The sequence below is a fragment of the Conger conger genome, chromosome 2, assembly GCF_963514075.1.
Source record: "Conger conger chromosome 2, fConCon1.1, whole genome shotgun sequence".
NCBI classification, from domain to species: domain Eukaryota; kingdom Metazoa; phylum Chordata; class Actinopteri; order Anguilliformes; family Congridae; genus Conger; species Conger conger.
In genome coordinates this window covers 70,753,046-70,768,155 of record NC_083761.1, presented here as the reverse complement: position 1 = coordinate 70,768,155, position 15,110 = coordinate 70,753,046, and the positions used below count along the sequence as shown (strand labels likewise).

Here is a 15,110-nt window from a genome sequence, read left to right as displayed (position 1 = left end):
AACCATACATTTCTCCAAGGACAATTGTCCCCTGCTCAGTCTAATCAACTGCTGGACACGTTGGATGAAAGCATCAGCTAAATAACAAAAAACATTACACTCTTTCATGGTGTTGACACAGCACAAACCGATGACATGTTCTATGTTGTCAGTGATGTGAGAAAATAAATCATTTGTGTGACCAAAACTAATAACCACGCTGATGTTTTCTTGCCATTTTCTTTGTGAATTACGGGTTGAAAATGTGGAATTGTTGATAAATGTGAGGAGAAAGAGGAGAACGTCGTGTGCACACACTATGAAAAGCTAATAATGTTAGCGCAGTATTCCCCTGCCATAGCCCTGGGAGCACTCTGTCTGTGCAGGTTTCTCTCTTTATGCATCTAATGCATTATGTTTGATTGAGCCTTTGCCTGAGTTCTGCCATTGACATCATTTGGCAGTTATGTGCTTTCAGCTGTTGCAGAGGGAAAAGTGTATCTGTGTAAGTATGTTTATGCTAACAAAGGGTGCTTGGTGATAATGGTGCTTAGATAATATATTTTCCCTGCAACATTTCGTCCCACATTTCCCTTAAATGAAAGGAAGAGCAGGCGTCTTAAGTAAAGCTTAGTGTTGTTCACTGAATGGTTATAGAACTAGCAACACATGAGATCTTAGTCCTTTAGTTAAGGGGATTGAATAACAAGCAATATACTATGTTCTTTTGCATTTTTAATACACATACAAATCATTGAACAGATTTCTTTCACAATGGCTGATCGTCTGACAAGTTAACTGGAGTCACGCCCAGAGAAGTATTAAATTAACATCTATTCAATTTAGAGCTATCAGGACTTTATATGCTAATATAATCACAGTTACATGCTACGTCCTGATCGTACCATATAATCGCTTTTCTTGTCTCTTAATTTCTCTTGAAACATGAATTGAGAACAGCTGTGCGCTACATGTTACATGAACCAAAGGAACATTGAATGCTCCAGCGTAATTTGTTGCAACTGGCTTGTTCATTGGTAACCATGGGAACGCATCTCCATCATTCTGTAGCAGCTCAGAGGATGTAACTCCAGTGGGTCACCGGTAGTAAAACATGTTAGCAGAGCTGCCGTCTCTGTGGGTGCATTCAGTTACCCTCCTGCCTGCCTGGCAGGACCATCGGAACATTTGGAAATTGAAGCTGTCCAGCCTAACAAATTATTGATTCATTTGATTCCATTGTATTTCAATGTTTCGTAAAAAAGGACACGTATTCACCTGGCTATGGATTCTGGGCTTATAAGGGAGTTTTGCATGACAGCTATTTTGTCAGTTTCACATTTTCCTTTTCATTTATTTCAGTTCAGTCCAAAATGCTTTATTTCTCTCAAACCTTTGTGAGCGTGAATAGTTTTTATTATGGCTACAGCTGAGGGATTTCTGGGCTCCGCACCAGTGAACACCGCTGTAGAGGCACAACAGTTTTCATCAAAGTTGAAATATATTCACGGTCTTGTTGAATTGAAACCACAAAAAGCTACATTGTAGGCCTGTGGGGGAAAAGGGCGGAGTTTCAGAGACAGAATGTGTGCAATTGGGACCATGGGAACTATGCAGTCCAAGTCTTGCAGGCAAGTCAATAAATTACAGGACATGTTTTTGGAAAGCTGCAATTTGTGCTTCTGACAGTAAAAACAAAAAGTGCTTCCCACCCTGATGTAATATTTTCATTTATGAATCAAAGACCAAGTATTCAAATCCAGTATTTGTGCAATGTTTCTTTCTCTGAACTCCTCCATTACCTTCCCCTTAAACCATATGAATCCTGGGAGGTGGAGTGGAGTCTCACAGTTCTTCTTCTGCACATCATTATCTCATTTTCTTTGTTCATATTCATTTTGTGAACTACAACGGGACATCAAAGAACAGAGGTGCAATTCACTCACTCAACGGGTAAAAAGAAATGCTTTCTGATGAGGACATTGTGTTCAGGGTATGAAAGTGGAAATACCTGAAATATCTGTGTGGAAATTGCATTAGAGTCTCTAAGCTCTGAAGAGCACATCTGATTAGTAAAAGTTAAAAGCAAAGATTTTACATTACATTGCAATCACTTAGCTGCTGCTCTTATCCCAAGTGACTCACACGTGGAGATCGTCAGTATAACCCACTGCAAAAGTACAATATCGCCAAGAGAGCACAGAAGGCCCATTTATAATCAACACTGTACATAGTTAACAAAGCAAACAGCAATTTCTATGGGGATTGAAAAAGGAATTAAAGTGATCACTGAAGAGGGTCAGGGAAGCCGTGATGCAGTGTAAAGAGGTGGGCTCTCCCTCTGCATTTGAAAACCGGGCTGGTCTCTGCTCTGCTGACCACAGTGGGAAACTCATTCCGCCACTGGAGGTGCAGAACAGAGAGGTGATGTGACCAGGATGCACAGAGCAGAATCTTCACCATCTACTGCAGCAGTGCACAAGGGCCCATCCGTTTCAGGATTTTGTGCCAACTTCTGGTCTTAATTATTTAATCGACTCATTTAATTGAACCATACCATATCTTACATATTTATGAGTACCGGCTACAGCTGCAAAATGCAATTGTATCCTCATGATTTTACTGTGCTCAAGTACAGGCTTGAACCATTTATAGAGATGTCAACAATTACAAACAACAACAAGGCAATTGGTTGAAACAAAAACTGGCACGCGGACCAGCCATTGAGTTGTGCACCCCTGATCTGCTGTATCGTAAAGCTTGTTCCCTAAAACTCTTGTTGTTTCTGTTCAGAGTTGGAGGAGCTAACATTCTGGTTGCACTGTCTGAGTTTTGTAATTACATGATCATACTGTTGGCGGTGTTTATTGTCGAGTGCTGATTGTTGATTGCAGATTGCTGATTGTGTTTTGTTCCTGCTGGTAAGTGGGAATGAACAAAGGCTTGATGTTGTTTTATCTCTTTCTTGAGAAAAAGAAGATGGAGGCTGTTCTTAGATGGCTCTCTGTTGGAAGGTAAAACATGCCCTTCATGTGAGAGACCCTGGACCTGGAGTTAACAAAGGGATGGTGATTGGGAGAATGATGAGATTAAGGGAATGGGAGTCTTAGAGGGATCTCATTTTTGTACAATATACATGCACAAGTTCAAATAAAAAGAAAAATGAGAGCATTCTTGATCACCATATGATTTTCGAGAAAATATTATTTTTTACAGGTACCTTTGAGAACTTAATTCATCTTCGGTTATAGAGAGTAAGACCTGCCTAAGGTCCTGACCTTTAGAGAACTTTCAGTGTCTGAGTGTTCTTGTTTTCCGCTGGACAGGAGACTTAGGGAATGTTTGTTAGTAGTAATCTGAGAAAATATCGCCAGACAAACAGAAAATACTCAATTAAGCTGTGAAAGAAGTCGCTCCAGGAAGGAAATAGCAGCCTAAAGGCTGGAGAGATATGCTCTGTGGAAGTGTCAGTGAGAAAGGCTGGGTCCCTCTGCCAAACATCTGATTCTGTTTGAGCTGCCCATGGGAGCTCCAGCCAGGAGTGGGCTGGCACCTGCAGAACTGTTCTGGCTGCCCCATGGGACACGCAGAAAACTGAACCAGCACTGTTCTGAACTTTAACATGTCCACCATGTTTAATATTCGCATCAAAATCTGTGTTTGTGTGTGTGTGTATGTATATATGACTGCATGTGCTTATGTGATGTGTGCTCACACTATATATTCCTGAAAGTGTTGTTGGGTATCTTCATGAGAATGCATGCAGTGTGCAGTGTTAGTGCAGTGTGGTCTGTCTGAGTGTGTGGGGAACACCTATGTGTCTCCCTTTAGCTGAGTCGGTTATACATACCACACAAGCTATTTTTCCTGGCAACGATTTATCCATTTGGCAACAGCCAAATCTATCTAGGACCACCTGCATAGAATCATTTTATACTTTATAAAGCAAACCCTATGAGAAGCATTTGAAGGTCTGTCTCATCAAAGACAAGAGCAGTGAGAACTGCCCAACCCTGTTCCTGGAGATCTATCTTCCTCTAGGTTTTCACTCCCACCCTGACAGAGCACACTTCATAAAACTGCTCTCATGGAGCTGCTAATCAGTCAGATCAGGTGTGGCAAATCAGGGTTGAAATGAAAACCTTCAGGATGATAGATCTCCAAGAACAGGGTTGGGCAGGACTAGAGGAATGGAACATTTTCCTAGGCAATATAATTGTGTAAGCTAATGCCAGTAGTGAATCGAAGGATTTAGACTGAAGCACTGAACTGATACACATAAATACAGGTCTATAATATGGAGCTTGTTGAGTGAGTAGGAAAACCCATTGGTCCATTACAATTACAGACTGTTCATGTATAATCACAATCTCCATTCCACTAATAACAAGTGACACTGAGATTACCAAACAAAGTTTACAAAGTAAACTGCAACATTGATTTTCTCTCAAAGTGTAATTTTCAGACTTCATTTTTCAAGAGAAATTGTATGTAGGAAAGAGACTGTGCAGCTCTTGTGAAATGGAGTTTCAATGTAGAAAGGGCTACTTGCAGAAGAGAAGGTTTAAATTAGGGTCATGTGTAATTTAATCCAAAACCACAAATAATACATGATTTCAATATATAATAAAACCACAGGTATAGTAGCAATCTGCAGCTCCACTGAGCTTTAATTCAATCTCAGGAAGACTGGTGGTTTTTGGCCGAAGATCTCGACAGAACCAAAATCCAAGCTCAAATTGAAGGCACTGTCTTTACCAATATGCCTTTCAGAGATGAAGGCATATTGAAACAACAAATTCCAGTCAAATCCTCCTCAAAGAGCCCCTTGTTTGTTGTATCATAGAAGATGAATTTAGTCTGTTGTGCCATAAATGCATGACATGTACATGTACATGAGCGTGTGTGAGAATAATGTAAACGGAGAAGACTGGAAAGTTTAGGAAGTAAAACCATTGCTGGGGGAAAGGAATGTGCAACCCATGAAGCTTTGCTACAAGATCCAACAAGTTAACCCTTTGTAGTTATCAAAATGTTTTAATAGGACCAACAGCAAGGTTGCCTTTCAAATATCAGTGCTTTTAATTAATTAAATAATTAATGCCAGAAATATAATACACCACTTATTGAAATATTATAAAGTATTTATTTATAGTATTTATTATTCATTATTTAAATGAAATAGTTTTGTTCCATATTTAATCTGACCTTGCTATTAAAGGTGGCAAGGACCAGTCTGAGATGAAATGGCAATCTCATTCTGTTTACACATTGTCCTACATATTGCAGCTCCATGTGTTCCCAGATACTCAAATTACTCCTGTTTATTTCACACAATTTCAATAAATCAAACTTTGCTTTGATGTCCCGGTAGGTTTGTTTGTATAACGCAATTATAGAAAGAAAACTGGGTTTCTGGATTTTGTCAAGTAATCTGTTCTTTTAATTAGTAAAGTCTTTGTCACATTTGTTCAAAACCATTGTTTTGAAGAGACTGCTGACCAAGTTCATTTTAGCATATGACACATTTTATGGTGTGTAGCCAGTGTCTAGCCTATTTCTTTCTATTGATGGACGGCCTTATAAGGTGGTGGTGAACAGAGGCTGCAGTAAGTATGTTGTGATAAATACCTACGTTAGGTCTATCAGCTCTCAGGGAAATTAAACAGTCCAACTGTACCCTGCCCTTAACCTTCAAGAGGAAAAACATGTTGTTAAGTCAGAAATCACACAGACAGTAGTTACTGGAACATCACAGGCAGCTGTTTTCTGTCTTTTAACTGGACTGTAATTGTTTGTCATTTGAACACTGCCTCCATTTGCAGCAAGGCGCTGGTTAGTCACGGATGATTAAGAGGCAGACTGATAAAGTGAGGTCTCTTAAAATATCAGTCCAGCACTCTCCACAGACACGTGACAGAAATCTGGACAGATCCTGGTGGTGTGGAGCCAACACAGGATTCAACACTGCTGTAGAAACCAGCTTTTCCTCATTCCCCATTCAGCATCCAACTGAACAGGCACTGAATGCATATGATGTGGAATTGCCCAAGATTTCACCTTGGATAAGGGTGTCCGAAAAAGCCAATAAACACTGTAAAAAGATTACCAGTCAAAGAAAGTGTGTTCAGCTGAATGAAGATGACTGTTGAGGTGTTACGAAGGATGCTCCAAAGATGACTCCAAAATGAAGATGACTAGTCTTTGGACTCTAACCCATCCTCATTGCTGTGTTCATGTGTCACACCATTACAGTAGAACAGTGACTCTCAGAATATGTTTTGTGTGCTGTATGGAATGCTATTTTGAAAATAACACATAACTCAATCCCTGTGCCCTCACACAGGAGGCACACAGTGGGCTCCAGGATTACTGCCACCGTTAATAAAAATGAAGAAGATTAGGTAATTATCCTGTCGGACAATTACCAAACATACTTCAAAATCTACACAGAAATGATTACGTGAATACAATATCCATGTTCTGCAACGGCCATCTGCAACGGCCTCCAGTCTTAAATCCCATTGAAACCCTGCGGTCTGGACTGAATATCAATATCTATACTTTTTTATACTTTTTTTAAATACCCATTCTTGACTTGTTGACAATCGTTAGCTGTTCTGATAGTAATTGCCTGCTTGAATGACCAAAGCCTAACACTGATGCCACGGGTTTGTGAGATATGACATTTGAAATGGACTGCTTATCTTAACTTGTATGGAGAAGAAGGCCACTCGTCCTCTCCTCGGCATGAATCGGTCCCGGCTGAGTGGCTGTTGTGAAGTGTTGTCAGGACACTCAACGCAACACGGACGCGCTCATGAGCAGGCTGTCCCCCTTCCTCTAGAAGCTTCCATTTGCATGCTTTATGTTGCATATTTTTACAGCAGACTTCTTGAAAAGATCATTTAAATCACAGGTGTCAAACTCCAGTCCTGGAGGGCCGTAGTGTCTGCTGGTTTTTGGGGTGTTCTGGGTTCATTCAAGTCATTGATTGGTTAAAGAATCCACACGCCTTGTTCTCAAGGCCTTAATTGGCCTTAGTTGGCAGCTGATTGAAAGGAAACCACAAAAACCTGCAGACACTGCGGCCCCCTGGTGATTCAGTTTGACACCCCTGATTTAAATGATGCAGGGGTAAAAAAAACAAAAACAAGATTGTCAGCGATATTGAAGCTTAGGGGACACGTTTTTCCTTCCCTTCATTAGCTGAATGGCATCTTCAGTTTTAATGAGTGCATTTTCATGGAACATAATTATTTTATGTGCCTTTTATGGACCTAGTTATTTTCCCTGATGGATATGGTACATTGTGTTTCACTGCATTTTATAGCTTGTGTCAGAGGCGGAGACTGTACAGTATATATTAGTAAGAATTGCATCCATGTACAGTCAGATGTACATGATTGAACATTATTTCATGACAATATAAGTCAGTATTCATTGCATTTACCTTTATTATATACTAAATCGGAATTTCTGATAAATACAGAGCTTTTTATGGAAGATTATATTGTACACAGTTAACTGGGGTACTTTCAATGGTGGCTTAGAATACCAATTACTAATTAACAATTAATGCTGCAGAGCATCGCTATCATTCGGTTTGTGGTAAAATACATGTGAGAAAATGCACTCCTCTATGAAAGAGTGGTTAGTACACACTGAGTGGTTAGTACACCTTTCAGGAGGATCTCATCAGGGAATACTAACACTCATTAATTTCCATTTTGTTCTCATCACCCATAATTTCCAAGGGTTTATAGCGTTTTTCCTTTATTCATTATGTATGCAATTCATTACGCATTGGTTTTATATTCATTATAAGTGAAAAAACTAATTAAACAGAAAGTTGGCTGAATGTTTGCTGTGATTAAATGTACTCACCAATAGGGTCCTCTGCCCCAGACCTGAAAGTGGCTCCATTAGGGAACTTGTCTAGTTATGCCAACTGTATTCTGTGTTGTTTTTACAGAACTTCTGATGGATATTCATCTAAGCAGTGGAGTACTACTAGAACAGGGTCTGCTTAAGACAATATGTGTTCTTCACATAGATAACTAACCAATGTGAACCAATACAGGTTTGTTCAGATACCTCAGTGAGACAGTCATGCTTTCCTTTCCCCTCTCTCCTTTTGAATTTTCTCAAAGCCACTGTTTATAGCGTGGACCCACTGTACATATGAGCTTGCCTGACAGCTTTCCTGGAAGAAGAATGGTTGAGCATGACCTGCCTTGGTTCTCATTGACACTGTTCATCCCTTTCCATGCATCATGGAGATTAGAGCTGACCTCAGACACAGATGACTTCTATATCCTTCAGGTTTTCTGATTTTGATTATATTTGTATTATCTTACATTAAGAATGGAGGTTGAAAAGTATTTTAGGCCATCTGGGGATATGCGATAGGACTCTGCTGTGTAAATCTTAGATATGATGCATATTCATCCCCTATCCTCCTAGACTTTGTGGACCTTCCCCTGTACTGTAACCTATTTTTAATTGTAACACATCCATAGAAGTTCCAGTGCGCACATACCTAATTTACGGTCAGTCAGCCTTTTATTAGGTATTTATTAGACATATATTTTAGACTTATGTAGTATTCTGCTGCTGAAGCCTATTCACTTAGAGGTTTGATGCATTGTGTATTTAGAGATGTTCATCTGCATACCACTGTTGTAATGTGCACTTATTTGTGTTACTGTCACCTTCCTGTCAACTTCGACCAGTCTGGCCATTCTCCTCTGACCTTTCTCATGACACTTTTCGGCCCGCAGAACTGCTACTCACTGGATATTTTTTGTTTTTTGTTTTCTAGAGACTGTTGTGCATGGAAATCCGAGGATATCAGCCGTTTCTGAGAGACTCAAACCACCCTGTCTGGCACCAACAATCATTCCACAGTCAACATCACTTAGATCATATTTCTTTCCCATTCTGACATTTGGTCTGAAAAACAGCTGAACCTCTTGACCACGTCTGCATGCTTTTATGCATTTAGTTGCTGCCACGTGATTGGCTGATTAAATATTTGCATTAACAAGCTGGTGTACAAGTCTACCTAATAAAGTGATCACCTAGTGTATGCAAATACATCTGAAAAAGGTGATGCCAAAAATATTAAAGCTTATACAGGTACAATGAATACTGAGATATTGCACCGCTACCAACGAAATGGGTTGTGCAAATAATTTATGAGTGAATCAATATTCTTTCAGATCTATACGCCACAACTTCTTTCTGATTACCTTTATGAATATCTGTATAACAAGCACAAAGCTGCAGTGCTGAACGGTCATTAGCTGTAGTTTTTAGAAGACACAGGTGTCTTCATAATGTGGGAGGGCCTTTGTCGGGCACAAGGCAAAAAGATATATTTATGAGACAACGAATCATCATGTATTGAGTATGTGTTCTTGGCTTTTATTAAAAAACATGAATTGAATGCACATTCTTTTAACCTCCACTTTAACGTCAAATGGATGCTGTGTATTTTATGCCGCTTTATCTTCTGAGTCTTGGATTTTACAACCTTTATTGGACAGAACAAATAGCGAGCTTAATCTCAAATCCTTTGTTGTTGAAGCATAGACTTTTCTTCTGGATGCTTCAGAGGAGTATAGATTTTAAAAAAAGGCTTTCTAAAGGACAATATTTCATCTCACATAACATCTGAGCCCCCTTAATCTAATTTTATGTTTCATGATTTTATGTGCTGTTGTTCAAAGCTGAGAAACCTTTTTTAATAGCATCTTCTGGCTTTCCGCAACATCAATAATGGTTTCAGCTGGAGGTTTAGGCAGGACTGGCACTTATGACCCTTGTGGATATTGCCCAAGATCTTTCTTTTTTCATTTGGTATGTTTTTATTATGATATACTATAGATTTTGTAATATTTATAGATTATAGACTATTTATATTTATATTGTCTCTACACTGCTAGGAGTTGAACAATTGCAGATTGAATGAATGAATTGAATGAATAAATCATCTTGGTAATATGTTTCCAATTTAGGATTAGGTGAGAATTGATGATGCATGGTATGTTCATCAATTCTCTCTATAATTATTATTATTATTATTATTATTATTATTATTATTATTAGTAGTAGTAGTAGTAGTAGTAATAGTAGTAGTAGTGTTGTTGTTCTTATTGTTATTATTATAGTCAGCATACAACATATATATTAATACATTAAATTGGGGTTGGTTGGAATCGGACTGATAGTTTGATGACATCTGTTATCAGATACATTTTCAATTATGTAACACATTAAATGTTATTTTAACACAAAACATAATTAATTATATGTAAAATAGATACAGGAAACTGATAATAAAAACTGCATAAATAGTCTAAAAGGACAATAACATTGCTGAATGAATCCCATACTACACATGCAGTAGCTGTATCCTCAAGATTCATGTATTCCATTTCTTGTTTACCCCGCTGGGATATAGGTCAGAGCTGGGGTCAAATGCAAGAAATGGAATTTTGAGCAGTGTTAAGATACATCTGGTCTTTCGAGTAGTGACAAATGCGCAGTGGGAGCTTTGTTCAAGGATTTTAGAAATTAAATCTATGCTGTCAAGGACATGACAAAGGGACCATCAGTGGAAAATACACACGTACACGCACACACACGCAATATCACAAGACTACACAGAGTGCTGTAATGGATGGAAAATTATGGATAGATATCACCCTATTATATACGATATAAATGGTGTTCGCAAGCAATAAAGAAGCTTGCTGATAAAAAGCAGAGATAATTATGGCCCTGTGGTGGTGAAATGGAGGAAAGGGCGGGAAGGTAGCCAGTGATGCATGAGGGCCCGGTACAGAAAAAGAGGGCTGGTCATTGATTAACCACTTGCTGATTCAACCAAGCCCAGGATCTGCAGTGCATAAATCTCCCTGCACTGCAGGCATGTTTGATTACAGCTCATGTTTGTTTTATGCTTCCCAACAGGATGTTCATTTGTCACATATATGGTATGGTGAAATTAGTCCCTGCCAACATCAGCAGAAATGCTGGGGAGTTGCGGTAAATCCATCTCTGTGGCCTTTCTCAATTTCCACTCCTCTGCTCGTCTTTAGATTTGTAACGCAATTCAATGCATTTTTCATCTCTTCTAATATCTTTTTTATCCTTCATTGACACATTCATCTAACATTCACTGCAGCCTTGCTTTGCTGCACATGAGTGACTTGCAATTTCAGGCCTTCTGTAAAATATGTAGAAGTAGCAATCGCTCATAATGTGCCAAGAGATCATACTATGTCTCGAATCATGCTGACCAGTGAGTTCTCTGAACACTGACAAAGTCAACTGGACTTTTCCCTGTCTGTCTGAACAGGCATGGTGAGTTTAAGGCATTGTAGTTTTTTGTAGTGGATATAATTCAATGGCATGTTTAGATAATCTAAACCATTCACAACTTAGTCAATCTATAGTAAATGCAGCAAATGTAGTGTAGTTATAGAAGCTGCAACATGATGATGCATTTCTGCTATCAGCAGTAAACCTTAGTTAAGCATGAATATTCTCATCAACCTCTAAATCTTTCTATGGGCAATAATTGTTTTTACAATGGGTAAAAGCAATTCAGGTTTGCATCATTTTCAACGAAAAAAAAGGCAGTGCCTTTGTTTGGCATCTAACCTACATTTCTGAAGCTGAAAACCCTGTTCCCAAAGCATTGTACTAACTTGCTGGTAGGTATAGTGCACTGGACGATATACTACATACTGTAATGCCAGATTGTGGCAAGGGTGCGGTTAGCGGGAGGGAAACAGGGCAATCTAAGGACCCTGCCTACTGGTAAAATAGACACACCCCTGACCTATGTTGTGAATTACTCCAGGAATTTGAATTGTGTGCTTCTTTCTGCAGTAGGTGGCTGTGACTGGGGAGCCGCAGTTCAAGAGAGCTGTGTTCATGCAACCTGTGTTTGTGAAAGCTGTGTGTGTGTGTGAGCTGTGTTCATGCAACCTGTGTTTGTGAAAGCTGTGTGTGTGTGTGAGCTGTGTTCATGCAACCTGTGTTTGTGAAAGCTGTGTGTGTGTGTGTGTGTGTGTGTGTGAAAGAGCTGTGTGTGTGTGTGTGTGTGTGTGTGTGAGGGCTGTGAGTGTGTGTGTGTGTGAGAGAGAGCTGTATGTGTGTGTGAGCTGTGTTCATGCAACATGTGTTTGTGAAAGCTGTGTGTGTCAGAGCTGTGTGTGTGAGCTATGTGTGTAAGAGAGCTGTGTGTGTGAGCTATGTGTGTGAGTGAGGTGTGTGTGTGTGTGAGGGCTGTGTGTGTGAGAGAGCTGTGTGTGTCAGTTGTGTGTTTGAGCTATGTGTGTGTGAGAGCTGTGTGTGTGAGAGAGAGCTGTGTGTTTGTGTGAGAGAGCTGTGTGTGTGTGAGAGCTGTGTGTGAGAGAGAACTGTGTGTGTGGGCTGTGTGAGAGAGAGAGCTGTGTGTGTGTGTGTGTGTGAGAGAGAGCTGTGTGTGTGAGAGAGCTGTGTGTGTCAGAGTTGTGTGTTTGAGCTATGTGTGCGAGAGCTGTGTGTGTGAGCTATGTGTGTGAGAGAGCTGTGTGTGTGTGAGAGAGCTGTGTGTGTGAGAGAGAGCTGTGTGTGTGTGTGAGAGCTGTATTCATGCGACCTGGGTTTGTGAAAGCTGTGTGTGTGTGTGAGCTGCAAGGGAAGCTGAAAAGCTACTGTTCAGGTTTTGGTTTACTTTGCCTTTATTATTTTAGTTTGTTATTTTTACCTTGTTCCCGTGAAGGGAGAAGACGTTTGTTTACTCGTTACGTCTTCTCTCGCTCTCTCTCTCCTCCCCGGCCCTGTGAAATGAACAAAACGCCGGAGCAATCCAGACTTTCCATATCTCCCTGTGTCCAGCTCGTCTATCCTCTCAGGCGTGTGTCACAGTATGTGACATACATATTTAATGATGCAGATGACTTGATGCAAATAAACATAATTAAACTTATCAAGTGGATATGAAGCATAACGCATTAACCCAAGTTCATTTCCAACAGCCGTGTTTTAAATGAGGTGTAACGATGTGACAAACTGATGCTGTTACACAAAACATAAGTAACAAGGCTTGGTTGTTAGGCTGAGGCCTGTCGCGGTGGTTGTCCAGCTGGATTGGGATAGGCATAAATCAGACAGCGCTCACTGGTGTACCGCTGTATGAGTACCCACTCTCTGCCCATTATATACCTACAGACCATCAACTGCTATCAGTGACACAGGCACATCTCCTCTGCCCGATGATGACTGACCTGTCTTATGCAGTGCATTTTGTGTGAAATAATGCCTGGCCCCCCAGGCAAATGTAAGCGGAGGGCTGTGCCTGCTTCATGCACCCTGCTAGGGGTTACAGAGGAGACAGCAGTGACATCATGGCTCATGAGGCACAAGAAGAAATAATGGGAGAAAAAACAGCAAAATATGAGAGCATCAAATGATGCTGCTGTGCGGTATTGGAGCCGCAGGTTTTCGTAAAAGACAGCGGTTTGGATGAGTGGCAGCAGACCTCAGCCCGGTAGAGTCTGATTACATGGTGTGGGGGGAAAGGAGAGGGGGCCCAGTCTTTCCCTGACAGCGTTTCTGCCAGCCACAATGCAGACCTATTAGATTTCTGTATCAGCTCAAGGGCAGGCAGGTCTCATTATCCTCCTCAGTTCCAGGGTGGTTCTATGGGCTCATATAGGACCGGGCAATCGCTTTAATGCGTTTACTTCAGTTCCCTGGGCACCCGGAGAGGGAAACCAATCTCTTCTGGGAGGGAGACAGGGAGACGTCAGAAAAGGTCGGTCAAGTGTATCTCAACCTTTGATTTTTTGGTTATTGTCCAGGTTATGCTGCCTTTTGATGAATCTTTTTTATAATTTGCTGTCAGTATTTATTTGTTCTATGTGTGTGTGTGTGTGTGTATGTGTGTATGTGTCTGTGTGTGTGTGTGTGTGTGTGAGAGACATACATGTGGTTTGTGTATATCCAGACTCTTGTTTACAGGCTACATGATAACTGTGAAATGCCAATTTCAGATAACTGCGGATTTTATACACTGACTTCCTGCAGCAGTTTAAATGTACAGCCCTGCTCAGGCCTAAAATACACAGTCGCCGCAGAGGGAAGAACGTCCGCTGCCCCGTGAATGCTGGGCTCCTATTGGCATTCCTGCTGTCTGTCACTCTGACCTGTCTCAGTGACCGTTAGCCTCTGAGCGATTGGGCCTAACTGAAAACATACACTGAGTACAGAAACACCCCACTGCTCACGGCGCCGGTTTGATATAAGCAACGATAGGCATCCACATTTCCTACACTGACGGATGGGTTCATGCACAGGGAAATTGAGGGAGGTCACGAGAGAGACACTGTGCTAATCACGTCAGCGTATAAATGGAATAAGCCCCTGCGGTCTTAGCTGATGGGGCCACGGGCCCAAGTTGTTAAAACACTTATTCCTTCAGAAATATCCCGTGCATGTGAGAGTAAAATAATCACACCGACGCAGGCTTGCGAATAATTATTTTCCACGTACACAGCTGCTTCTTACCACGGCTCTGACAGGCCGAATGCCATTACTCCCTGCGCTCCTCTGTTCATCGTGCTTCCCCAGCGCTCTGCATGTTCTCCAGCCATCTCCTCTCCCTGTCTGGATTCTTTGTGTGTTAGTCTCGTCTCTCCATGCCTCCCCACAGAGGCCGCCACCTCCATCAGCACGCAGCGCAGCGCCAAGCTGAGGGCCCCCGGTGAAGGAAAACAGCGTGTCTTCTGGCTCTTCAACCCAGACCGCTATTTGCTCCGTGGAAGCATCCAGCTCCCTTGCTTCAGAGACCGCACTGGCGATCACTCCGGTAGAGTTGGGCTGCGAAGAACTGGAGATATACTTGCGACTCAAACCAAAAGCATGAGTCAAAAAAATAACTTTAATGCACTTTATTAAATACACACTAAAGGACCTCCACCTGTGTAAAGATACGGTGTGGCAAGGGAGGGCAACTGCAGACCTCATACTCCCAAGTTTTGGAAGATATCTTTCATTAAACCCTTTAAGGTTGAATCTGTCGTTTCAATTTTCTCAACTAAACATTCTAATGCTGACGTTACAATCACTAC

General features: G+C 41.0%; 1 protein-coding gene across 1 annotated transcript in view; it reads left to right on the top strand.

Moving 5' to 3' along the window:
- Window positions 1-14,905, top strand: part of LOC133121297 (protein Wiz-like) — a 54,854-nt gene extending 39,949 nt beyond the window's left edge. The window contains exons 21-22 of the mRNA XM_061230501.1: window positions 14,693-14,743; window positions 14,826-14,905. Of these exons, the coding sequence (XP_061086485.1) occupies window positions 14,693-14,743; window positions 14,826-14,905 (131 nt within the window). The remainder of the gene's footprint in view (window positions 1-14,692; window positions 14,744-14,825) is intronic.
- Window positions 14,906-15,110: the final 205 nt, after the last annotated feature.